At 43.5% G+C, this 24,467-nt stretch overlaps 1 protein-coding gene across 4 annotated transcripts; it reads right to left on the reverse strand.

Moving 5' to 3' along the window:
• Positions 1-3,122: 3,122 nt before the first annotated feature.
• ttbk2a (tau tubulin kinase 2a) lies at positions 3,123-23,860 on the reverse strand. 4 transcript variants are annotated; one of them, XM_086274236.1, is made up of 18 exons: positions 23,535-23,860; positions 22,890-23,045; positions 22,422-22,742; positions 18,627-18,788; positions 17,401-17,548; positions 16,210-16,283; positions 14,700-14,840; positions 14,197-14,301; positions 13,656-13,721; positions 13,426-13,518; positions 13,219-13,344; positions 12,924-13,081; positions 9,054-9,261; positions 8,720-8,943; positions 8,050-8,602; positions 6,866-7,204; positions 5,110-6,077; positions 3,123-4,951 (listed from the first exon to the last, which is right to left on the reverse strand). In XM_086274236.1, the coding sequence occupies exons 4-18, from the start codon at positions 18,693-18,695 to the stop codon at positions 4,504-4,506; spliced, it is 3,720 nt and encodes a 1,239-aa protein (XP_086130362.1). In that variant the 5' UTR covers positions 18,696-18,788; positions 22,422-22,742; positions 22,890-23,045; positions 23,535-23,860; the 3' UTR covers positions 3,123-4,503. The 4 variants fall into 4 exon arrangements, with proteins under 4 accessions (XP_086130362.1, XP_086130361.1, XP_086130359.1 ...); XM_086274235.1 differs by having other exon boundaries at positions 22,868-23,045; XM_086274233.1 differs by lacking the exons at positions 22,422-22,742; positions 22,890-23,045.
• Between the last annotated feature and the right edge of the window lie 607 nt (positions 23,861-24,467).

Consider the following 24,467-nt stretch of genomic DNA (forward strand, 5'->3'; position numbering starts at 1 on the left):
TTGGGACCATCAGTTGTATTGTGCAGAAGTCAGGTTGGTACACAGCTGACAGCCCTTATTTGACAACTGGTTCACACCGTGAAGCATGGAGGAGGAGGTGTGATGGTGTGGGGGTGCTTTGCTGATGACACTTTTGGGGATTTATTCAAAACTGAAGGAACACTGGACCAGCATGGCTGCCACAGCATCCTGAAGCGACATGTCATCCCATCCCATCCTATTTGCTTTTAGTTGGACCATCATTTATTTTTCAACAGGACAATGACCCCAAACAAACCTCAAGGCTGTAAGGGCTATTTGACCAACAAGGAGAGTGATGGAGTGCTGCACCAGATGGCATGGCCTCCACAGTCACCTGACTTAAACCCAGGCGAGATGGTTTGGGATGAGATGGACCGCAGAATGAAGCCAAAAGGGCCAACAAGTGCTCAGCATCTCTGGGAACATTTCAAGTGACTACCTCATGAAGCTCATCGAGAGAATGCCAAGAGTGTGCAAAGCAGTAATCAAAGCAAAGGGTGGCTGTTTTGAAGAATCATGACGAAACATATAAAAATGTTTTGAGCTATTTCACACTTTTTTGTTTATTACATAATTGCTTGTGTGTTCATTAACAGTTTCGATGGCTTCAGTGAGAATCTACAATGTAAACAGTCGTGAGAATAAAGAAAAAACATTGAGAATGTGTCCAAACCTTTGACTGGTAGTGTATTTTTTATGTTCCTATAGGGGTGTCTATAGCTATATATATAGATATTTATTTATTTATTTAATGATTGAGTCTAAATCATATTGTATTAAGATACACACAGCATTGCTGACTTTGAATGCAATCTTCAAAAATTGTGATATATTTTATTTAATTTTGGGACTAATTCCACATTTCCATTTAGAAAAACAAAACAATGAATAAACCCTTTTTACTTGTTTTTAATTTTCAATGTAACCTTAAAAGCACAAGCAAGTAAAATGTTATTAACTCAGTTACTTTTTTATGTTTTGTTGGATGCTTTTTTTTTTTTTGTCTTTTTCAAAAAAACAACAGCTTGAATGCCCAGTGGTTTTATTTCAATTAAAAAGAAGCACTTTATAAATTAGCAATTTTAATATGCGTATCCTTGCTCAGTGTCCAACATTTCAGGATTATAAACAGGAATCTGTCACAAAATTCTTTCTGCATGCGGAATGAGTATTTTATTTGTAACCAGTTTATAAAAATAAAATACAAAATAATTTGAAAACAAAAAGAAACAAAACACTGTACAAGGCATTGATATGATACAAATAATAGAATTAACATAAATAATTACAGGTATATACAATGCAAAACTCCCGCTTGTTACATTCTTTCCTTGAGACTGTACAGTTACATTTCAAAACAACGACATACATTACAACACAAAAATATCAACCATTGAAAAAATCCCAACAACTCAAGTGAAAATGACAGATGGGCAAATTAGCAAAAGTCACAATAAATAATTTCTGTCAAGTATTTATAAGCAATTCAATATCATGACATGAGAAGTGTACAAGTGCACACCAAAGCTTTTATTAGTTTCCATCTCACCTTTCAAAATAAAACAAAACAGCTGGCTTTATTCTGTTGGTCTGTGGCTTTGTGTAACCACAAAAAACCCCCAACAAGCTACTATAAATATGACACTTTCTAATAGCGAGCCACTGTTAAAAGTGACAAAGAAAAATCTCATCTGGAAGGTAACACTAATCCTACGACTACACACCACTTGTGAGATAATAATATTAAAACCCATGATAAGAAATCTGATTATCTTTTAAAATCAGCAGCACACTGTTTAGTGTCTGTCCTTCCCTTTCATTGAAGCCCGTTAGGATATATGTCATATTTGTACGATAATGATATTATTTAAATACTACTTTCAATATTTTACAGGTATATATTAAAAGTCTGCACAACAGCGTTCTGAACTTCGAAGCCTTGAAAGAGGGGGAATTCAAAGACTGCTCGCTGGCGATGTATAAATTGCACAGCCATTTGAAAGCATACAGCTATCACACTGCAAACACACCTTGAATACGGCACCCTGAAATTCTCCAATTTCAACCAGTCGATCAGTAAATGGTCCACACATTCTCACAGTGGAGCGCTCCGGCTCTGACACAGAAGTCTTTCAGCACTGATTTCAGTGGCGAGGGTTTGCATGGTAGCACATGCCATTTATAGACCGTGAGATAATAGAGAGAGAGAGAGAAAGGCTTGGCTTGGCCTAATACTGGAATGATCTCCAACACAGACAAGGCTCAGTCATCCCTCGCTATGCACAGAGGGGCAGAGAAGAGACATTAAGGCGGCTGACTGACTGAACGATGTCTGCCTTCAGGATGAGTCATCATAGCTGCTCTGTGAGGCTAGCGTAGGTACCTGCGAAATCTACATGAGTCAGACGAAACAGCATTGTTTAATATCGACAGAAATAAGACGCTCTCATCTCAACTCAAACTGCAAAGTATATCAAAATATTTGGCGATGTGGTTTGTGACTGTGACTACCATCAGGCTTCAGCTCGTGAGTACAATGCAAGACTGTAAAATGCAGGAAAGTCTGTTCTCCTTTTATTTTTGCATGTCACTACAATTATATGCAATGATAGAATCATCCCAGGTCGGTGCAGAAAACTAACATCAGGTAAGAAAGCAAGTTTTTAATATGAGCCAGAGAAGATTTAGAGATTCACCTAACAGGAAATGGCCAATGTGGTAAATGCTATATAATGATGAGTGTTATGCGGCTTTTTACTCAGTAGTCGATTTGGGGGGTTTTCTCTGTTGAGCATGCAAAGAGAAGCACTGGAAGGAAGCTGAAGTTATTTTACAGTATCTTACAAGCAGAGGAGTGGGAATAGGTTGTGGAGGAGAGCTTCAGTGAGGAATCCTGACTAAAAACTGAACACAAACAACACTCTGGCTTCTTTACCTTGTGCACAGAACGTATACTGTATGTCGTTATATAAAAGACATTCTCCGGTGCGGGAGAAACGGGAACGGAAAAAAAAACATTCTCGCACGTGGAGGCATGGAGCATCGTTTTGGTGTGAGAAATATGTACATATGGCCTCCGTTTTCAATAACATTTGACAAAATTCTTTTTTTTGAGGTCTGAAATTCACATTTGTTCAGAGTTTTATCTCAAACACTGGCCTGGTATGTAGACAGGACAGCTAATATTTCCTGTTACAAATAATAGCTACTTTGTCCTTAAGTAAACTGCTGCTCAAATTATGTTTGATTAACAAACATTTGTGTTGCTACCTTTTCTACATAAATGAATGAAAAGGGTTGTCTTATAACCGCTGGCACAAGTCTGTTTTTTGGCTCTTGGTTTTTTTGTTGTTTTTATCTTCCTCCGCTAATTACAAACACACCAAAGTGAATCTTCAAGCTGCCCGAAGTGCCAAGGCACGCGCTACGACGAACATCAGTGCACCTTGAGTCGTTTAAACTTACTACTGCTACTAAAACATCACAAGTCTAACCTCTAATTCCTTCATTCCAGTGTGACATTTCAGATTCCCTCTCAGCAACACAGTAGGCACAAAAAGGTGTGAGTCCTCACATGCTTTACATGACTGATTGTATAAAGGGTCGCTTTGAGCGATCCCCTCATTTTAAAAACGAATGCACGTGACACAAAAACCACACTTTAACGATCGCACGCGAGAGGATAGGAGTCGTAAGCATTGCTAAGCATCAAAATAAATATCTCAATAAATACACAAATTCTGCCTATTATGCATTCACATTTATCAGAAAGAAAACGTTATACCCTGCCTGATCTGAGTTAGGCCCTCCGGCCAATAATTAAAGTCGCAAATCCCATCAGTATGATTCAAATGCATTAGTGCTGGGGATAAATAAGTTCTAATATATTGCGGTGCAGGACAAATCAAAGTTCAATAATCCGGAGACTTTTATATATGTGCCCACTGGTCCAACTAACTTCTGATTTATGTGTTACAGCGCTGCATGAACGGTTTAAACTACAGCATTGATTGTAAAAATGAAAAGAAGACCCTGACACAACATTGCCTGTTTGGTAAATTATCATAAAGGACGCACTCCACCAATTCAAGTTCAGTCTGCTAGTCATGCATCGTCATTCAGCTTGTGAACAAGTATTTAATGTCCTCAGAGTTTTGGGAAAGGCAGCATTTTTGGGGGTTGGACTAAAATTTCTGGATATCCCGGCTTGTGCCACAAAGATTAATAAAAGTCTTTTTTAAAATATGTTTTCCAGGAGTCCGGCAGCCTTAGTGCAAAACTACAATCACTGGGGTGGTATTTAAAAGCTGGACACATACTGAATGACAAAGCCTATGCAAAAAACAGAAGGAGCGAAGAGAACACTGACAAACTGTGAGAGGAGTAAAGTTCAGACTATTTTACTGATTATACAGGAAGACTCACTGGCTGATGTCTGTCCTATTACAACTTCTCTGCTATAGCAACTCAACCTGGTGGGGTCTATCTACTCAGTTTGCTGGAGCACTTGCTCTCTTTGCTGCAGCCTTTTCCTCTAGACAGGTGGAACGGGCTGGTGCGCGCCTGCCGACTACAGCATGTATCCTGGTGGTGGTGGTAGAAGCGGCGGGGAGGCGGCGAGCCGGAGAAGCTAGGGGGTGAGCGGCTGCGGCCAAAGCAGCCCCCTCCTCCGCCGCCACGGTGCTCGTGGCGAGAGGGCGAGGAGCTGACCGAGCGCTGCAGGGAGGAGGAACTGCGGGGGGAGGCGCTCGAGCTGCGGTGGTGGTGCGGAGAGCTCGTCAGGCTGCAGATGCCCATCCTGGAGCCCCCGTGCTGGGCAGAGGAGCGGTGGTGAAGGGGGGAGCCACGGGAGCCATGCATTAGCTGAGCAATACACGTCAGCAGTTCTGAGTCACTGGTGCTGCCAGCTCGGATGCGGTAACGTCTAAGCCTGAGTGAAACATGAAAAACAGCGAGTGATATTTTACAGCAAAGCTCAAATGGAGATAAATCAAGTTTCTTGGCATAAATTATTAAATTAAATAAATAAAAGAGAAAATATCTTTATAGTATCTTAATGAAAGTAAAAGATGCAAGGCAACAACTTACCTGCCCTCCACTGTGGGGCGACACGGTGGTTTTCCAGGAGGTGGACGTGGCATGAATTGAGCAGCCAGTTGCTCAGCAGAAGAAGCTGCCTGAACGGGACGAGGGATCCTGCTCTTGCGGGACAGAGGGCTAGAGGAGGAGGAGAGAGACGGAGCGTCGTCTCCCTGGCGGTCAGAACGGGAGCCCATAAGAGAGTCCTCATCCTGAGAGCGGTCAGAGGTGGAGGACAGTGGATCTCTAGTGAGGGAGGCTACCATTGGGCCACGCCTATCAGAGAGGGATGGCGAGGCAGTGGGTGAGGGGACCTGGCCTTGGTGGCTGGCTTTCTTCTGTAAGAGCTTTTCCTTGGCGGATCCTGGTGGAGGGAGCTCCAGGAGGGCCGAGGGCTCCAGCACAGGGATTCGACTTTGCCTGCGGCTAGGGTCTTTACGGGGGGCAGCCAGCGGGGTGGAGGAGGCTGGGCTAGTGATCTGTTCTGGGGTCAGGTTGACTTCTCTAGGGTCTTCCCCCTTCAACTGAGGCTCTGTGACACAGGGAGTGGGGATAGAGTCATTCTCATTGTCTTTAAGCTTGAGGAAAGTTCCAATACTTAAATCCCTTTGGTTGTTAACAGGAGGGGAAAGACGGCCATTGGCAAACAAGGGGCTGCGAGGAGAGCGATGGGAAGATGCCGAGCATGGAGGAGGCGAGCACGGTGAACGAGGGCAGCGCGGGGAAGACATGCGGCTTGGCACAGGGCTTTGAGCTTTGGTGCGGCTGTCTCCATTAACCAGCATCTCAGCCAGGGGGTCTACTGGTGACCCTGGATGGGAGGCCACATGGTCCTGCGGGGAGCTGATGTCCACTGTACGCTCCTGAACCTGCTGAGCTTCTGCTTCAGCTTCGCCATGCCTCTCCAGCAGGAGACACTGTGGAGCACTGTCTGAACCTGACTGGGAGGAAAGCCCAGAAGGACGCTGAGCCGTTAACTGGAGTGGGGAGGGAAGAGGTGGAGACATGGGAGGGAAGAGAAAAAGACACAGGTATTATTTAAGAAAAAGAAAAGACTAAAAAAATGGCAGTAATATTCTAAATTGTCAAAGGTCTGTTGCTGATAGACTACAACATGGCGAGTTGTGCTGTAGATCTGCAGCAAGAGCCTGTTGCAGATGTGTGAACACTGAACAATTTTACAAAATGTGGTAATAAATGGTGATTAGTTTGGCAACAGCATGCAATACCATAGCTACCATTATCAGACCGAAACACACAAGTGCTATGGCAGTGTCAGTCAAGCTGTGAGTACTAAACCAGCAAGTAGGACAGGAAACGTTCACGCAACTTCGCAGGGGGCTTCAGCGAAGAGAGGGTGAGGAACAAATACAGGGAGAGAGAGAGAAAGAGAAAGATAGAGAGGACAAAGACGATCTGAAACAAAAGAGACCATGCAACCTGTAGTCATGACTCGACATTCCAAACACACATGCCACAATCAGACAAACACACAAACCCTATCCAGATCACAAGAACACATGTCCAGACACAAGGACACATCTGACCCATGCTCTGTCTGGCCTGCACAATGCCCCTTATGGTTTCTGGAGAGAGCTGCCTGACAGCAACACAATAAGCAAGCCAAATGAAGAAAAGAAGCCAAAACCAGCAACTTAAATGAAAACAAAAAAAGAACAAAAATGTTGACAGCGGGTGTAATGCTACTGATGTAGAGGGAGCTGAATGGAGGTCTCTTTTTACAGGACTGTGATGGGCTCATCACCTGCTGAAGCTGGGCACGGGTGATGCGAATGACTGAGGGAAACTTGGTGTTGGCAGCACCCGCAGGGATGGCTGGCAATTTCCTGCGACTGGGTGAGCAGGTGCTGGGGGTGGGGTTTGGTGGCAGAGGTAGGGAGGCGTGGTAGGAGGAGGAAGAGGAGGGGCGTTCTTGCGGCTGCTGGTCGGCGGACTGGCTGCGCCTCAGGGCCGGCAGGTGACGTTGGTGCAGTGGGTCCGACAAGGTGGTCAGGAGGGTGTGAGGACTGGGAGAGCGCAGAGGGATGGGGCTGGATGTCCGGACCGCAATCTCCTCGGGCAGAGATGGAGGAGAGGTAGGGAGCTAAGAGATGGGAGGGAAAGAAGTGGGAGGTGGAGAGAGGAGGGGTTGTGAGATTTGTGAGGGACTGAGGAAGTATAGTGGAAGTACTGTGAGGTGGGACAAGCAGGCTGCGCTAGCGGGGAGCAGGATGCAGAGCTTTAAGTGATGAAGGGATCAATTAAAGAAGTTCTAAAATTTTTGCATACACTGATGAAGAAAGATGGAGACCAGTCAGGGAGTTTTTGTTATGGCAGTTTATGTTTGCAATCTGGATATAGAAGTTCGGACTGCAGAGGAAGTCAGGGGATAGACAGCAGGTCTGTTCTCTTACATGTTAAAATCAGTCAAAGTTAAGCTCAGAGACAGAGCAGCAATATGGAAATGGAAGATATAGACTACTGGGATGTTATGAATAGGTAAGTAGCAAGAAAGTAGTTTAAGGTAAGCAAATCAAAACATATTTTGGAAATAAAAAGTTTGATTTGAGAAGCAAAAAAGGAAAAAAGCAACCACTTAACCCAAATGCCTGCAAATAAATAATTAGATTGATTACAAATTAAAGTAAATCAAAGCCATAAGACCTCTTTCTCCCATGCTGTGATCTGATAAAAAGCTCTGAGTTGTGTCACAACTATCTTTTTCTAACAAATACACACAAGTGAAGAAGCGAGCAGACATAAAGCAGTAACATTTAGCTTCAAACCACAGCAAGATGCAGCTGGTGACACTCTGTTGAATGATATTAGCATTTACGTTCTATACCTAGAACTCTGACTCTGTGCAGCTTTTTAACCTTGTAAAATGCTGACTATAGTCAGGATTATGTATGCCATGTTATGATATGGTATTCAAATGAAAGTGCTTACCTGTGTGAGGACTCCTTCAGCCAGAGCTTCAGCCGGGCTGGTTGGAGTGATTGGGGGCAAGGGCCCTGCAGGGCCCACACTAAGCTCCAACTTGTCCATTTTTACACTTCCTTTGGAAGAGGCCGTGCTTTCTTGTTTGGCTTTCCCCGATCTAGGGCTCTGGCTGCCCTTTTCCCATCCAGGATCCTGTCCATCTGGTTGTAGCACCTCTGGCTCCTCATCCTCCTCCGAAGGGCTGGTGGTAGCCTTGACTCCTGGGGACCCGCTGGGTCGCTCCACCATTACCCACTCCCTTGAGTCAAAGTCCTGCCTCCCAGAGCTCAAATTGAGGGCCACAAATCCCCCACTGCTGGCTGCCCCCTCTCCCTGCTCTAACGATCCAGGGGAAACTGGCTTAGGAGAACCACCACCGGATAGGAACTCTTCATCATAGTGCCAAACCCTATCAGGACGCTCCCTGGCAATTACAGTTTGAGCCTGAGTTACTGGGATGATAGCAGCTCTGTCAGATTCCTTCTCCTGTTGTTGAGTGCCTAGCTGCTGCTTTGCTGAACTGAACATATACAAGACAAATGCAAACAATCAACCTTCTGGTCTACCTAAAGGTGAATTTAGATAAGAAAGTAAGTATTACCGTGCAGTACAAGTATTGGTTGCTTAGTAGACTTACCAGGCATCCACGAAGCGCTCTGGGCTGGGCTTGGACTCCAGGCCAAACCTCCTCTCCAGCTCGAAGCTGTGGATGTTGCGGAGCTTCCTGAGCAGAGGGCCATCACGGTCTGAAGCCACCACCTCAGAGTGCAGTTTGACAGGGGAACCCAGGCTTGGACCAGCATAGGGGCTCTGGTGCCCTTGGTTGCCCTGGTTGTTGCAGTGTTCCTCCTCCGCTGCCGTCTGTGGGAGACAGTGTTTTTTTGTTTTGTTTTTTAAAAAGTAACTTAAATGCCAAAGAAGCAGGTGAAGTTCATTTCTTATATTTTCTTTGAATTCCCTGTGGCTTTTACCTTCCAGACAGCTGTCCTGATGCGGTTACGGTTGCGATCCAGCTCCTCCCAGACGTCAGTCTCCTGGTTCCGGTGCGGGTGGAGGGGAGAGCCCGGCAGACGCTCTGGAGCAGGGTTGTTCTCCACGTCGCTGAGCTGCTCATCCTGCAGAACCTCATCTGTATTTTCTCTCAGCAGATCGCCAGGGATCAGGGACGCATTTGCCATACTGTAACAAGAAAAGGTGCACACATTTCAATGTCTCTGAAGATATAATATATATATATATATATATATATATATATATATATATATATATATATATATATATATATATATATATATATATATATATATATACACACACACACACACACACACACACACACATATATATATATATATATATATATATATATATATATATATATATATATATATACACATATACACATACATACATATACATATATATACACATATACACATACATACATATATACACATATACACATACATACATATATACACATATACATACATACATATACATACATATACATATATATATATATATATATATATATATATATATATATATATATATATATATATATATATATGTATGTGTGTGTGTGTGTGTGTGTGTGTGTGTATATATATATAAAAAAAAAAAACACCCAGCACGCCCCTACGGGCGGTTTATCCTTCAAGCTCGGGTCCTCTACCAGAGGCCTGGGAGCTTGAGGGTCCTGCGCAGTATCTTAGCTGTTCCCAGGACTGCGCTCTTCTGGACAGAGATCTCCGATGTTGTTCCCGGGATCTGCTGGAGCCACTCGCCTATCTTGGGAGTCACCGCACCTAGTGCTCCGATTACCACGGGGACCACCGTTACCTTCACCCTCCACATCCTCTCGAGCTCTTCTCTGAGCCCTTGGTATTTCTCCAGCTTCTCGTGTTCCTTCTTCCTGATATTGCTGTCATTCGGAACCGCTACATCGATCACTACGGCCGTCTTCTTCTGTTTGTCTACCACCACTATGTCCGGTTGGTTAGCCACCACCATTTTGTCCGTCTGTATCTGGAAGTCCCACAGGATCTTAGCTCGGTCATTCTCCACCACCCTTGGGGGCATCTCCCATTTTGACCTCGGGACTTCCAGGTTATACTCGGCACAGATGTTCCTGTACACTATGCCGGCCACTTGGTTATGGCGTTCCATGTATGCCTTGCCTGCTAGCATCTTGCACCCTGCTGTTATGTGCTGGATTGTCTCTGGGGCATCTTTACACAGCCTGCACCTGGGGTCTTGCCTGGTGTGATAGACCCCAGCCTCTATGGATCTTGTGCTCAGAGCTTGTTCTTGTGCTGCCATGATTAGTGCCTCTGTGCTGTCTTTCAGTCCAGCTTTGTCCAGCCACTGGTAGGATTTCTGGATATCAGCCACCTCCTCTATCTGCCGGTGGTACATACCGTGCAGGGGCCTGTCCTTCCATGATGGTTCCTCGTCTCCCTCCTCTTTCTTGGGTTTCTGCTGCCTGAGGTATTCACTGAGCACTCGGTCAGTTGGGGCCATCTTCCCAATGTATTCTTGGATGTTCGTTGTCTCATCCTGGACTGTGGTGCTGACACTCACCAGTCCCCGGCCCCCTTCCTTCCGCTTAGCGTACAGCCTCAGGGTGCTGGACTTGGGGTGAAACCCTCCATGCATGGTAAGGAGCTTTCTTGTCTTTATGTCAGTGGCTTCTATCTCCTCCTTTGGCCAGCCTATTACCCCAGCAGGGTACCTGATCACGGGCAGGGCGTACGTGTTGATGGCCCGGATCTTGTTCTTACCATTCAGCTGACTCCTCAGGACTTGCCTGACCCTCTGCAGGTACTTGGTGGTTGCAGCTTTTCTAGCGGCCTCTTCATGGTTCCCATTCGCCTGCGGGATCCCCAAGTACTTGTAACTGTCCTCTATGTCTGCAATGTTGCCTTCTGGTAGTTCAATCCCCTCAGTTCTGACTACCTTCCCTCTCTTTGTTATCATCCGACTACACTTCTCCAGTCCGAACGACATTCCAATGTCATTGCTGTATAGCCTGGTAGTGTGGATCAGTGAATCGATGTCTCGTTCACTCTTGGCATACAGCTTGATGTCATCCATGTACAGGAGGTGGCTGACAACTGCTCCGTTCCGTAGTCGGTATCCGTAGCCAGTCTTGTTAATGATCTCACTGAGGGGGTTCAGGCCTATGCAGAACAGCAGTGGGGACAGAGCATCTCCTTGGTAGATCCCGCACTTGATGGTGACTTGTGCTATGGGCTTGGAGTTGGCCTCTAGTGTTGTACGCCACATCCCCATTGAGTTCCTGATGAAGGCTCTTAGGGTCCCATTGATCTTGTACAATTCTAGGCATTCCAGTATCCAGCTGTGGGGCATTGAGTCATAGGCCTTCTTGTAATCAATCCAGGCAGTGCACAGGTTGGTCAGTCTGGTCTTGCAGTCTCGGCTGATTGTTCTGTCTACCAGTAGCTGGTGTTTTGCGCCTCTGGTATTCTTGCCAATTCCTTTCTGTGTCCCGCTCATGTATTGACCCATGTGCCTGTTCATCTTAGCCGATATGATGCCTGACAGGAGCTTCCATGTAGTACTGAGGCAGGTTATTGGTCGGTAGTTGGAGGGGACCGGTCCCTTCTTGGGGTCCTTGGGGATCAGGACCGTCCGGCCTTCAGTTAGCCATTCCGGGTGTCTCTCGTTAACTAGCAGCTGGTTCATTTGTGCTGCCAGACGCTCGTGGAGTGCAGTTAGCTTCTTCAGCCAGTAGGCGTGAACCATGTCGGGCCCTGGTGCTGTCCAACTCTTCATACTGGAGACCCTTTCTTGGATATCTGCCACTGTGATGGTTACTGGACCCTGTTCAGGGAGGTCGCTGTGGTCTGCCCTCAGATCCTCTAGCCACTGAGCATTGCCGTTATGGGTTGCATCCTTCTCCCATATGCTCTTCCAGTATTGCTCCGTCTCCAGCCTTGGTGGTGCTGTTCTCTTATTGTTCCCTTGCCACTGAGAGTACACCTTTGCTGGTTCTGTGGAGAACAGCTGGTTTATTCTCCTGCCTTCTATCTCTCTGGTGTACCTCCTCAAGCGGCTGGCCAAGGCTGTGAGTCTTTGCTTGGCAGTTTCCAAGGCCTCAGGTATGGACAGCTTGCTGTATTTCTTAGGCACCTTATTCGTCGCACCTTTCTGCAACTCCGTTAGTTGGCTAACCTCTCTCCGTGCTACTTTGATCTTGCCCTCTAGATGCCTTCTTGTTCCAGTAGCCCACTTTTCGTCAGGGTGCCCTGGTTCCTCAACACCTGACGCGGACCTTGTTGATCCGGGCGACGTCCGAGCCGGCATGCCTTCATATTTATCTGTCTCGCTCATGTCTGCGGTAGGCTTGCTTAGCATAGGGGGTCTAGCCTTAGGACCCTTACTGGATACAGACGCCCCAGGCAGGAATCGAACTTGCGATCCTCTGTTCCAAAGGCGTGTAGTCTAACCACTACGCTATCCAGCTGAAGAGACATACATACATACATACACACATATATATATATATATATATATATATACATATATATATATATATATATATATATATATATATATATACATATATATATACATATATATATATATATATATACATATACATATATATATACATATATATATATATATATATACATATACATATATATATATATATATATATATATATATATATATATATATATATATATTTTATATATATATTTTTTTTTTTTAAATGGACCCAAGAGAAATTTCAGCCATACATGAAGTTACTGAAAATAGACACCATAAAACATGTTCTGTACTTATACATGTATATATTTCAAACATACCCCATGTGTGCTGGAGTGAGGCGAGTGTGATGTTGAGGTGTCGTGGTACTGGCACTAATCGTCAGCGTGCCATCAGTAGTGGTCCGCTCCCAGTCATAGGGGTCATTTTCCACGACATTGTAGGTTTTCATACTATTGTCAAACACTGACATCAACAGCTGCAACAACACAAAAATATATAATCATCAATTCATCATGATAGAAGCAGAAAATATACATGCACTCCAAAACCTGAGCGATTTGCTCAGGTTATGATACAGGAAAACCTTCCCTCTTTATTGAATGTAAATCATACCTGGTAGTCAGGTTTGGTAAAGTAGTCAAGGCTGGAGATGTGATCCAAGAACACACCAAACTCTGCCGGTAGATGTTTGAGCATCAGACGATGATCATAAGTCTCTTTCAGCTTTCCCACATGTTCCTAAAATACACAAACACACATCAATTATATGTCATCATTTGGAGCCACCAGGACAGAGCTCATTTTTTTCAGTGCCCTCACTTTATCCTTGATCTTCCTCCACGGCAACTGACCGACCAAGAACTCCACCAACATGTAGAAGAGAGACCACAGGTCATCGTGACGTCCCATCTCCTGCAGAATGAAAACAACTCTGAGTTAACAGGATTGGATAATGTTTGACTGTCAAAAAAGAAAAGAAGAGGAAGACGCATGCAGGACAGCATCACAGATGAAACAAAACCTCTATCACATACTTGGCAGATACTGACCTTATTCTTGTGCGCATTGACAGATGCATATCGCACTGTCCCCCTAAACCCTGCGACTGGACGGGGCTGACAAATAAAGACAGGCATAGTCATTAAATGGTGATGCTGATGATATCTAACTTGTTTATGGTTAGTTTCAAACAAGATTTTTAGACATAAACTTTTAATTTGCTTCCTGTTACAAACAGAGATTTGGAGAACAAGATAAGAATTGGTTTGAATTTCAATACTCTACACGAAACTACAAAAGTATCTGTCTTTATAGCTGCAAAACATGCATTATATTCAAAAGTTACTTGTTAACTTTGTCTCCATTGTGGATTTACAACAGACCAAAACAATAAGCTACACAAAAACTCAGTAAACAGAGCAGAACCTTTATCAGTGGAAAGGTCCCTGTTCTTAAATGTGCAAGTTAAAATAGAGCTAAAATAGGACTTTCATATAGTTCCACTCCTCAGTTTAAAAGCTAGATGTCACTAAATCCTACATACTGCTCCTTCAGATTCAGTATATAAGCCATAACAGAGAATGCACTTACAGGTCGGACCTCCTGGCAAGAGTTGGTGAACTGGCGAGCTAAACCAAAGTCCAGCATGTAGCAGGTACGACAGGTGCTGGGGAAGCGACCCATGGCAAAATTGGACTGTAGCAGAAACAGGAAGTTGAAAAAGAGTGAAATCTATGTGCAATAAAATGTCATTTCTATTTACAGTATATCCATATATGAATAAGAAATGTCTTCCAGTAAGGGAATATAATTTAAGACAGCACCTCAGATGATAAACAATATTTACATTTTGTTAGTTTTAGGAATCTAGCCAACACTGACGCTGAGCCGACTTACTGCAAGCAAAAAGCAAACTACTGAATCAGCAGCAATGTTAGCAGCCAGTTACAAAAAAATGATGTCAGTGGCAGAGTCCAATGCTGACAATAGAAATAAAAATATGACTATATTTATATTACTTATCTGCCTTGAATATACTGTAGGGACATATGTGCAATCAAAGAATGTCCTGCACCCAACTCCCTGCTACACACCGGTTTGATGTCACGATGCAGGAAGCCAACAGAGTGGATGCTCTCTATAGCTTCCAGGATCTGGCGCCCCAGACGGAGGGTGGTGCTGATGCTGAATGTTCCTCGAGGCATACTTCTCCTCAAATCGGCCAGGTTTCGACCCTAAAGGGCCACGCAAGCGAGTTATTAGTATAGAGGCAGTTGTCTGATAAATCTCCCCATTGCACCTGGCTTTTAATGAACAACAAGTCAATCAATCAAATCATCCATCCATCCATCCATCCATCGTGCTCTAAACAAAGTGAACAGTGTTTGAAACATGATGAAACAAAAGAACAAAGTATTTAAAGATACATACAAATCAAAGGCTTTACTGTTTGAAATGTTTGGCCTGGGCGATAGACAGATGTGTTCAGCGGGCAGGAAACAAGCCAAAAGTGAGGTACAACATGAACTGAGCTGCACACAACAGTTTAAACACATGGTGTGGTCGGGAGCCAGTGCGGTGCAGTAAAATTTGACATTCCTGTGGGAATGGTTGCACAAATTACAACCAGATCACACGTTCATAACACCCCAAGGCCAACTACTATCCAATTCAAGTAGGATGCATTTATAATTTCTGATCATGTCTTGGGTAACACAGCCTCATGTGGTCGATGGAAAACGAATCTTATACCTGCAATTCACAGCATGTGATGCAGTCTATCAATAGCCTGCAGCTTGAGTTTGCTTCTGCCTGATATTCTGCAAAATGCTACATGCATTTAAAGTGGAAATAGTTACTGTTCTTTTGGCCATATTTGTTGGTTTTTTTTGGTTTTTTTGTATATACTGTAGGTTAGCTGCTGAATTATTTACATGCAGCAGTATTTTTTAGAAATTTCTAAAATGTTTATTTGCTTTGGTTTCATGTAACCATCTTCTATATAACAGTAACTTTGAGTAAGAGCTCACCATGATTTCTCCAAGTCAACAGCCCAAAGTCCAATCAAGGCCAGGGTAAATAATCAAAATGGTCAAACATTGCACATATTGACTGAATGGTGGCTATGACCACAAGACACAGTTACAGCATGACTGGAAATACGCTAAACAGAAGCAAGCTAGTGATCAAAGCAGAATAGGTGCTATGAGGATGTTTATTAGCTCAATTATAAGTTTTTTTTCTTATTAATTTAGTTTTCCCTTTGTTTGTGTTGTTATTCTTGCTCTTTGCATGGTTGTGCTTTATTTTTTTTTAATTTCCCAAATAATCACTGAGTAAAATGTCTAAAAGTCCACTCAAATAAATTCTAGAGCTTTAACTTAGCTTGACTCTGTGATTTTAAAATGCTTTGGACAGCCAGTAATCCAATTCCCACATTTTTTACATTTCCAAATATATGAAACACAGAAAGGCAAAAAATCTTTATTGCACAAACTGAAATTAGCAAATGTTTGACACTTGCTTGGTGAGTGATTTAGTTGACTCTTAAAGAAGCTTCATTTAGAGTCTTTTTAGAGACGAGTCTTTTCCCTTGGGACTAACCTGAAGCTCCATCACCACGTAGTTAAAACGGTCATTACGGCCGCATCCCACAAAGCGACACACGTGGTCTTTACCTAAGAGAAAAAGGACAAGAGAGTTTCAGGATCCTTCCTCTCACCTTACACGTGCTGTATTATTTGAGGGCTGGTTGTATGAATCATAATGATGTGTGTGCCCATACTTAGTCGCCCTACCGTATCCAATGTCCGTGCCCTCTCATCAGCAGCTTCACTGTATTATTTCCCTGCTGATTTATGGGATATAGCACATGACACCAGGTCTAGACATGTGTGCATGGATGCCTTGAGCATTTGTGTGTGTGTTTATGCATGGGAAGGACATTGCTGCACCGGCAGGTTGGCTGCAGCCACACCCCAAAGCCCTTCAGCTAGCAGCGTCTACATGCATAGTTAGTGACAAGACCTTCGTGCTAAAAATGCTACTATTTAGATCATTTGTTATTACAAAATTGTTATTTAAGGGTAAAAATACATCAAAGTTGAAAGTGGGTTATATTTGACTCCATTATGCTTTATATATCTGCTGGTTGATATTTACTCTCTACAGCTGGGCGGGTCAGCAATGGTTGGGGGGCTGGAATTGAGCCCATCTCAAATTATATGCTGGTTCCCTCAGGAAGCAACAGGACCACGATGCTCCAGGCCAAAGCCATTAGACAGCAAACATGATCCCAGCCCATTGATTTTCTTCTTGGGAGGGGGGAGGTAAAAAAGCATTGTGGGTAAAAGGGAGAAGGAAGGACCTTTTTTCTTTTATAAAAGAAAGAGAAATGGAAGTAACACAGTCCCCCTAAAGGATCTAACTTTATGTTAACCCTGGGAGTGTCCAAGCACAGACAACCGTACACTTGCTGTGTTGTTTCTGTTAAAAAGCAGGACCACCACAGATGTTTTTTCCACAGCATGGACTGAGGCAAATTGTGCTGAACCCTGGGCCAAACTGTTTTCAGATCTATATCTATTCTCAGAGGGAGAGTTTATTCTACCCTGCTCTGATGCTAACAAGTGATACCAGCATTTTCTCCTAGGAGATTTTTGGAAGGAAGGATAGACATTGTGAATGTTTTTTCTTCTCTTAAACATTTGCTGGATGATAACAATAAATACTCTGCACGTGTGAGACGATGGGCCAGTACCAATAAGTGACATCAGTGAATCCATTTGCACTCACCCTGGAGCTTCTTGAGCACCGCGACCTCCATCTTCAGCACCTGTTTGGGCTGCTGGGCCGACTCCACCTTCAGTGCCACGCTGACCCGCGTCATCAGGTCCGTCGCCTCGTAGATCTCCCCAAACCCACCACCCCCGATCTTCTTCACCTGGAGTAAAGATGATGGCACATATGATATATAAAAATACTACTTCTACAGAGTAAAAGTAAGAGGTGAAGATCATTTCAGGCTTCACAGAGTTTATGACAATTAGGTGTTTTGTCAACTAGAAGAATACTACAATGGCACATGAGCCCACAAACTGTATGCAAAAGACAGATGTAGCCTTTGGGTCTGTAAAGGGCCTTAAACCTGTGCTTTTTCTGATGGTGAGCAGGGGGTTATTCCACTTTAAAACCAACCTCCTTGCGATTTAATAGTATTTATTATCCTTTCTGTGGCGTGATATAACTGCGATTTGGTTTGATCCTTAGTTGGAGATTTTTTGTTCTTATTTGAATGTATAGAATTGAATTAATTGAATTGAATAGTTTTTTCTTTAAAAAAAACGATTCTGATTAAAACTGCTGGCAAATGGGAAATTTCTTTCCTGGTTAACCAGCAGGAATTTATATGACTCAGTTTATAGTTCACCTATACTTGTGCATAGCATCGTCCTTATTTCATTCTTTTAGCTGCTTCTCAACTACCAGTAGTATTCAAGCTCATCTTGTATCTCAACTACTACAGCTTTAATTTCCCCTAAGCTCTGATGTGCCCTTCACTGTCCTCCATGCTCGCACAGAGTTTTCTGTCGCACTTGGAGCTAAAGTTGTGGGATTAGCTGCAGCATTCTTATGTAACTCCTTAGATGACAGGAAGTGGAGCCAGTTAGGAACAACAGCCTCACATGGAGCCCAGGCTGGCACAGCAGTGAGAGACATGGGCCTTTGGGGAGCACTGCTGCTGCTGCCTATAGCACAATGCACTGCCACAAATAGCTATACAGGCTATTTTTGGATCACCCGTACTGCAGCAGCAGAACCTGGACAGAGAGACATGACCCCAAACTGTCGAAAACACAGGTGAGACACTTAAAAAGAAAGCGGTGGTGCTCATAGGCAGGGGAAGCATTGTTTGAGGAACAAAGAAATCCTGTTTGTGGAACAGAGGGTGACCTCGGGACAGGCAGTGATGGGGCTGCACAAACACGCTGCCTATTGTAGCTGGAAAACACGGCGCTTACCACTTTCCATCGTTCCTTAACCAGGGAGAGCACGCTCAAGATGTCAGTTTGCTCTGCTCCCCCACTCATCCCGTCAGCAAATCTAGGGACGCTGCCCTCACTGCTTCCCCCACGACCAGCAGCCTCACACTGGGCAGAGCATTTGGGATCTGATGAAGAACCCTACGGAAGTCCAAGAGAGAAACAAAGCAGTCAGAAGCGGAAGGAGGAAATCAGCTGTAATCTGTTTACATTTGACCAAGCTGCACTTTAGCATCTCAGGCTAACATCCAGCGGGTTTTACGGCATTAAAAACACTACAGAAAGCATGCATGCCGCTCAGTTGAGAGACCGACCGTTGCCTCAATAGCTGAAGCTTTCTGATACGTGACCATTGCAGCAGCTGCCACACCTGCTGCCAGCAGCTGTCCTTCTAGACAAGCTCACCCAACAAACTCACAGGCAAAACTATTACATTACAAAGAGGTTTCATCATCTTAGTATCATTTTCCCTCTTCTGTGTATGAAAGCCAAGCAGCAGATCTTATGAGTGTATTATCAGATGTAATGAGTCTGTTTAATTTCCTTAATTTAAATCGACTCAGTAGTGAACTGATTAAAAACAAACCACACAAAAATTCACATTTTTATAAATAACTGAATTTACACAAAGCACCAACTATTCTTAGAAATTACATATTCATTCATTTCATTGTGTAAGACAGTTTTAAGTTTATTTTTAATTCCACACACAAATGAAATATGGATATCTGCAGTCGTTATTTCTATTCTGTTCATTTATATCACGAGAAATTGAATGATTAAAAAAAACAAAATCAAGTGACAAACCAAAAATGTGTAGGTTGAAGCTACAGCTTACATAATACCTACGCCTGATACAAAAGAAAGAAAAAATTGGCATCAACTGGGAAATTGAATGAAGATAAAAGAAAGAAAAGATGGACGATTCATGTCAAATCCAGCTGTAGATAAACTCTTTTCACATTTATCACAATACTGAATCATTCTGTAATAATTCTAACTTACAGTTCATATTAAATAAAGTTAGTTGTGTCAGTATTACTACATATACACGGTAATCATTTGTTAATAAAACATTTTTGGACTAGATGTCTAAAAAGCACCATGCTGGAGGATAAACACCTTCCAGAGGAGCCAAATTGAAGGCTTCTAATGCATTAATAGAAAAATTATTAATAAACTTAATAATAATTTATAGAATCTCTATAAAATACAACCTGTTAAAAAGTGTTACCAATCATTTAATTAGGCTGACATGATGTGGCCAAACTCCTTTAACACACATCAACTTTAAAATGGAATTTCCTTTTGAAAAACCGAGTCCATGTTCCTGCATTATACAACATCCGTGTCGCAGATAAACATTCCTCCGGAGAGCACTCGCTAGATACTTCCTTTAGTCCGCCTTCAAACACTCGCTTACAGCAAGCCCGACTTTGATTCATCATTCTGTACACGGCGCCCGAGCATCTACGGTTACGCAACGAGCCTTCAAAACACTATTTGGTTACAGGGCATGATCCCGGCATCAAGGAGGGAATCAATCCCATCATGCAGCATGCTAGTGAGGCTGGGAAGAGGGAGAAGTGTGGTTAGAGTAGATAACAGTGAAGTGATGAGCATGAAATGTGACCCAAGGTTAAGGCTCAGGAGTAAGGTGGTCTTTGTTGAAGCTACACAGATCCAACGACACAACTGGACCAAACAAATCCCTTTTAATGACTCGCAATTACTGTAATGGACTTACATTACACTAACACTACAGTCTATTTTAAAATGTTTACCTTCACGGGACAAAAGGGGCTTGATTATGACCCCAGCTGCATATTTATATATGCTTCCTACTATGAATGTGTCTACATCTCCTACAGCTTTTCAGTTTTTTTTGTTTTACATGAATTGGTGTAGCGAGGATAATAATAAGCTAATTTATGCTTTATTTATAGGCGGTTAAACATATCAAACATGTAACAAATGGCATGCATAGAGCTCAACAAAATACACGACAAACCAAATATCTTCATAATGGAAAAACTTAACTGAAATCAAGACACGTGCGATAATTCGAAATCAACAATCACTTACTAAATGTCGTAAAAACAACGCAGTGTAAAAAATATCAGATGACATTAAAGTGGTTGTGCGTTTTGGCCAGTGCAGCACAATGAAGCGGCTTTGAGTGATCAGACTTGTGACAATGCAAGGTTGGAAATTTGTGTGCGGTCATTTATAACACTGCATATATTCAGTATATATGCTCTGATTTAGTTTAAAATGCCACTAATCTCTACATTGTACTGTTTTGCGATGAACTAGGATGTAGCACAGTTTTACTGCTGAAGAAGCCTTGAGGCTAACCCTAACCCTAATCCTTACCTTTTATTGTGTAAAAATGACTGAAAACCATATTTAATGATACTAAAACATTTTAGATTGTCGAACTATACTAGAGTATGCTCTACAGGAGTGCCACTCATTCTGTTGTCAGCAGGCTTGGATTAACAGAGATCACGGTCACCATTTCACATGCTAGAATTTTCCAATTACTATACCAAACACAGCAGAGTGAGTGCTGACATTCATTCACCATTAGTTCTTTTAAGCATTGGGTCATTCACTCTTCTTCTTTCAGCTGCTCCCTTGGGGGCTTGCCACAGTGAATCTTCTGCCTCCATCTCACCCATGATCCCTAACATCCTCTTCCGTCACACCTACCCTCTGCGTGTCCTCTGTCACTACATCCATGAAGCTGCTCTGTGATGTTTCTCTTTTACACCTCCCTTGCACCTGCATCAACATCCTTTGCCCAGAATATCTGCTATCCCTCCTCTGCACATGTCAGCCTTGCCTCTCTAACTTTATCTACAAACTGTTCAACCTGAGCTCTCCCTCTCATGTACTCATTTCTAATCTTGTTCATTTTGGTCACTCCCATTTAAAATCTTAGCATTTTCAGTTCTGACAGCTCCAGCTTGGCTTCCTGTCTTTTTGGTAGTGTCACCAACTCCAAACCATACGTCATAGCAGGTCTCACTACCATCTTGTAAACCTTTCCTTTTCACATCCTACTGTCACAAATTGCCTCTGACTCTCCAACCCACTCCACGCTGCCTTGCACTCTCTTCTTCATTCTCCATTGCTTTGAAAGATTGACCCCAGGTATTTAAAATCAACCACCTTCACTGTTACACCTGTCTCTCTCTAACTCCTCTTCTCTCCTGAGCATACCTCCTGAATCTTTTATCTTGCTTTGGTTCAAGAGAATCAAAAGTAAATCAAAAGAGGAAATATTTTTAATTCACACCGGCTAAACTTCTATAAAAGTATTTTTCTTGGTAAATTAGCGATGAACACAGGAAGTCTTTGAGCCAACTGTAAATTCTCAACGTTGAGCTAATTGCTGCTTATGCAAAATCACAGAGCATGCCATCAAACGTGCTGCACAAAAATGCTCATATCCTCAAGGGATGGGCAACTTTCTCTGTGATTGAATAACTAGTGCTCTGAGTGAGAACTTCAAGGTCATCCCATGTTCCTGTGCTTTCCTTCAGGATGTTTTTTCCTCAGGGTCACACCTGGGTATCACATATAAGAGGCTGTAGCAGATAATTTGCTTACAATTAGTCAGAAGTTGGAGGTTGTTATTTCATGCAAATAGGGTGTGGGGAAAGAAAGTTTTAAATAGTGGCTTCATCTGAGGCCATCTTTGACCCACAAACACACCAGCATTCATTCAAACATAAGCTTGTACACATATTGCACAAATCAACACACCTGCACAAGCCAGCCCGGCTGCCTCACGCTGTGACTAATCTAACGCCTTACAGAGGGGGCACGGTTCCGCCGCTCCTCCTCCTCCTCCTCCATACCAGACACCGCCAATGACGAGAGAGAAAACAACAAGCCCACCAGAAGCAGCCTTTGGACCCCAAAATTAAAAGCCGCGTATGACAGCCAGCTCCTGCCTCATAATGCATCCCGCTTCCTGACCCCAGCATCTCCATGGCGACGATGGTGCAGTGCCATTTTCATTTGCTGACTGCAGCTGGTCATCGCCTCTGCCCTTTAGGTCTGCTGGAAGCTGCAAGTTTACAGCTACAAAAAGCATCATGAAATGTCAATGAGTGATTCTGCCGCAGAGTAGCTCTCCTTGAGAGTGAATATGAATGTGATTTGATGGTGAATATTCACAAAAACAACAACAACAAATCAGACCTGACCCTGAAAGCTTGCTATGCATACATGCGTATAAGCCTGGATCCAACGAGAATATCTTCTGCCTAATCCAAGAGTGGCCTGGTTCAGTGGTAGGACGGAAAGACTGCTGCTGGATGAAAATTAATCTCTGGACTGACTTCTCTCCAGAACGATGGGTTCTATCAAGAGGAGACTGGGAAGCTGGGAAGGATGGGACCAGAAAGTGTGTTTATATAGGGAATCAAAGATGCATTCACGTAAAGAGCTACACTTGCCTCCAGTGCATCTTTTTGATCATTGTTAGTGCATACCACAGTGACCAAGCAAATACAGAGAGGCCTTCTGTATCGTATTCAACGGGATGTGTCGATAACAAGCTACAGCCGAGTCCCAGCAAAGGTGTCACGCCGCCCTGCAAAATTAAATCCCTTCTCTTGCCTGCATTGACTGACCCCGGCTTTGCTGTGGAGAGCTGTTGCATAGCGATTTGGTTGCCACAGCAGATTTACTCAGGCGCGTCCACGCACATTGGCCACCCGCAGGCCACGCAAGCCCATCCTGCCTGACTTTAAGCGCTGACAACATGCAGGTTAACAAACCGAACGCATGTACGCAGCTGCCGCCGACAAACATGGGGGTGTTAAGAGTGGTGGAAAAAAAGAGGAGGCACTGAATCATCTGGATCCTTACCTCGGGTCTGAGCTGCCAGCCCTTGTTCCAAAGAAGAGCCGGGTGTGGTTACGAAAAATCCTTTTGGTTTGGGGGCGGCGGGGACGACAACGAGCGGAATCCCATAGCGAGCGAAGCGTCCATAGGCGGAGGTGGTGGTGGAGTTGTCGGTGACTGGAAATAAAATAAAAGAGCGAATGGAGGAGCGAAGGAAATATGTCTGAGTGTGATCGTCCGTTTTCTCCTTCTGCCTGTCACCTCAGCATCTTTATCTGTCGCTGCGGATCCGTGACGTGACAACTCTGATGATCAGCAGCCTTCCTGCGCGCGCGGCCCCGATTCGGCCCCTCGCAACAGCACGGCCACGCGCGCGAGGGGGCCCTCTTTAAAGCTCGTCTCCGCGGTTTAGCGTTGCGCGCACGCGCAGTACGCAGTCACCGCGTCTGCGTTTGTTTTCCCAGCCCAAAGCGTATGCGGAGTGTCATCGTATATGGACGTACAAAGGAGATATGAGAAAATGATGTTAGAGGATAATATGAAGGATACAATCGGTTTGGTTTGGAACGCGGCCACAAAAGACGGTTTTTTATCAATAACACTAGGGGGCGGCATTAAGCAAAAGACGCCATTGCTATACAAACAACAAGACTCAGTGATGAAAAGTGTATTTTACAATACAAAACATACGATACACGGTTTTTATTTAAGTGGAACAGAAAAAAGTGCGACAGCAAAGATATTGTCAAAAAATGTTGCATTTACATGTAGTGATTACGTGATTTTCTTGTAGTTCAATCTAAAGAAAGGAAAGATGATATAGTAAAACAATTGTAATGGAGTTGGGGTAAATAAGTTACCTCAAAACTCTGCTTTCGGTCATGTGAAATAGAAAGTTTAAACAGGACTGCATAGAGTTCTGTGAAAAGCCAAGTGCACACAAAATACTTCTAATTA

The sequence above is a fragment of the Aulonocara sp. 'chitande type north' Nkhata Bay genome, linkage group LG19, assembly GCF_057382095.1.
Source record: "Aulonocara sp. 'chitande type north' Nkhata Bay isolate Kocher_YH1m ecotype deep benthic linkage group LG19, A_spYH_male_GT1.1, whole genome shotgun sequence".
In the NCBI taxonomy this organism is placed as follows: domain Eukaryota; kingdom Metazoa; phylum Chordata; class Actinopteri; order Cichliformes; family Cichlidae; genus Aulonocara; species Aulonocara sp. 'chitande type north' Nkhata Bay.

Bases quoted from the DNA above. Each gene is read 5' to 3' on its own strand.
- ttbk2a (XM_086274233.1), bottom strand. From the start codon at position 18,695: ATGAGTGGGGGAGCAGAGCAAACTGACATCTTGAGCGTGCTCTCCCTG. The intron at 17,549-18,626 runs GTAAGCGCCGTG...TCTTTACTCCAG, and splicing joins TTAAGGAACGATGGAAAGTG to GTGAAGAAGATCGGGGGTGG. The intron at 4,952-5,109 runs GTAAGTTGTTGC...TGTTTCACTCAG, and splicing joins CGCCCCACAGTGGAGGGCAG to GCTTAGACGTTACCGCATCC.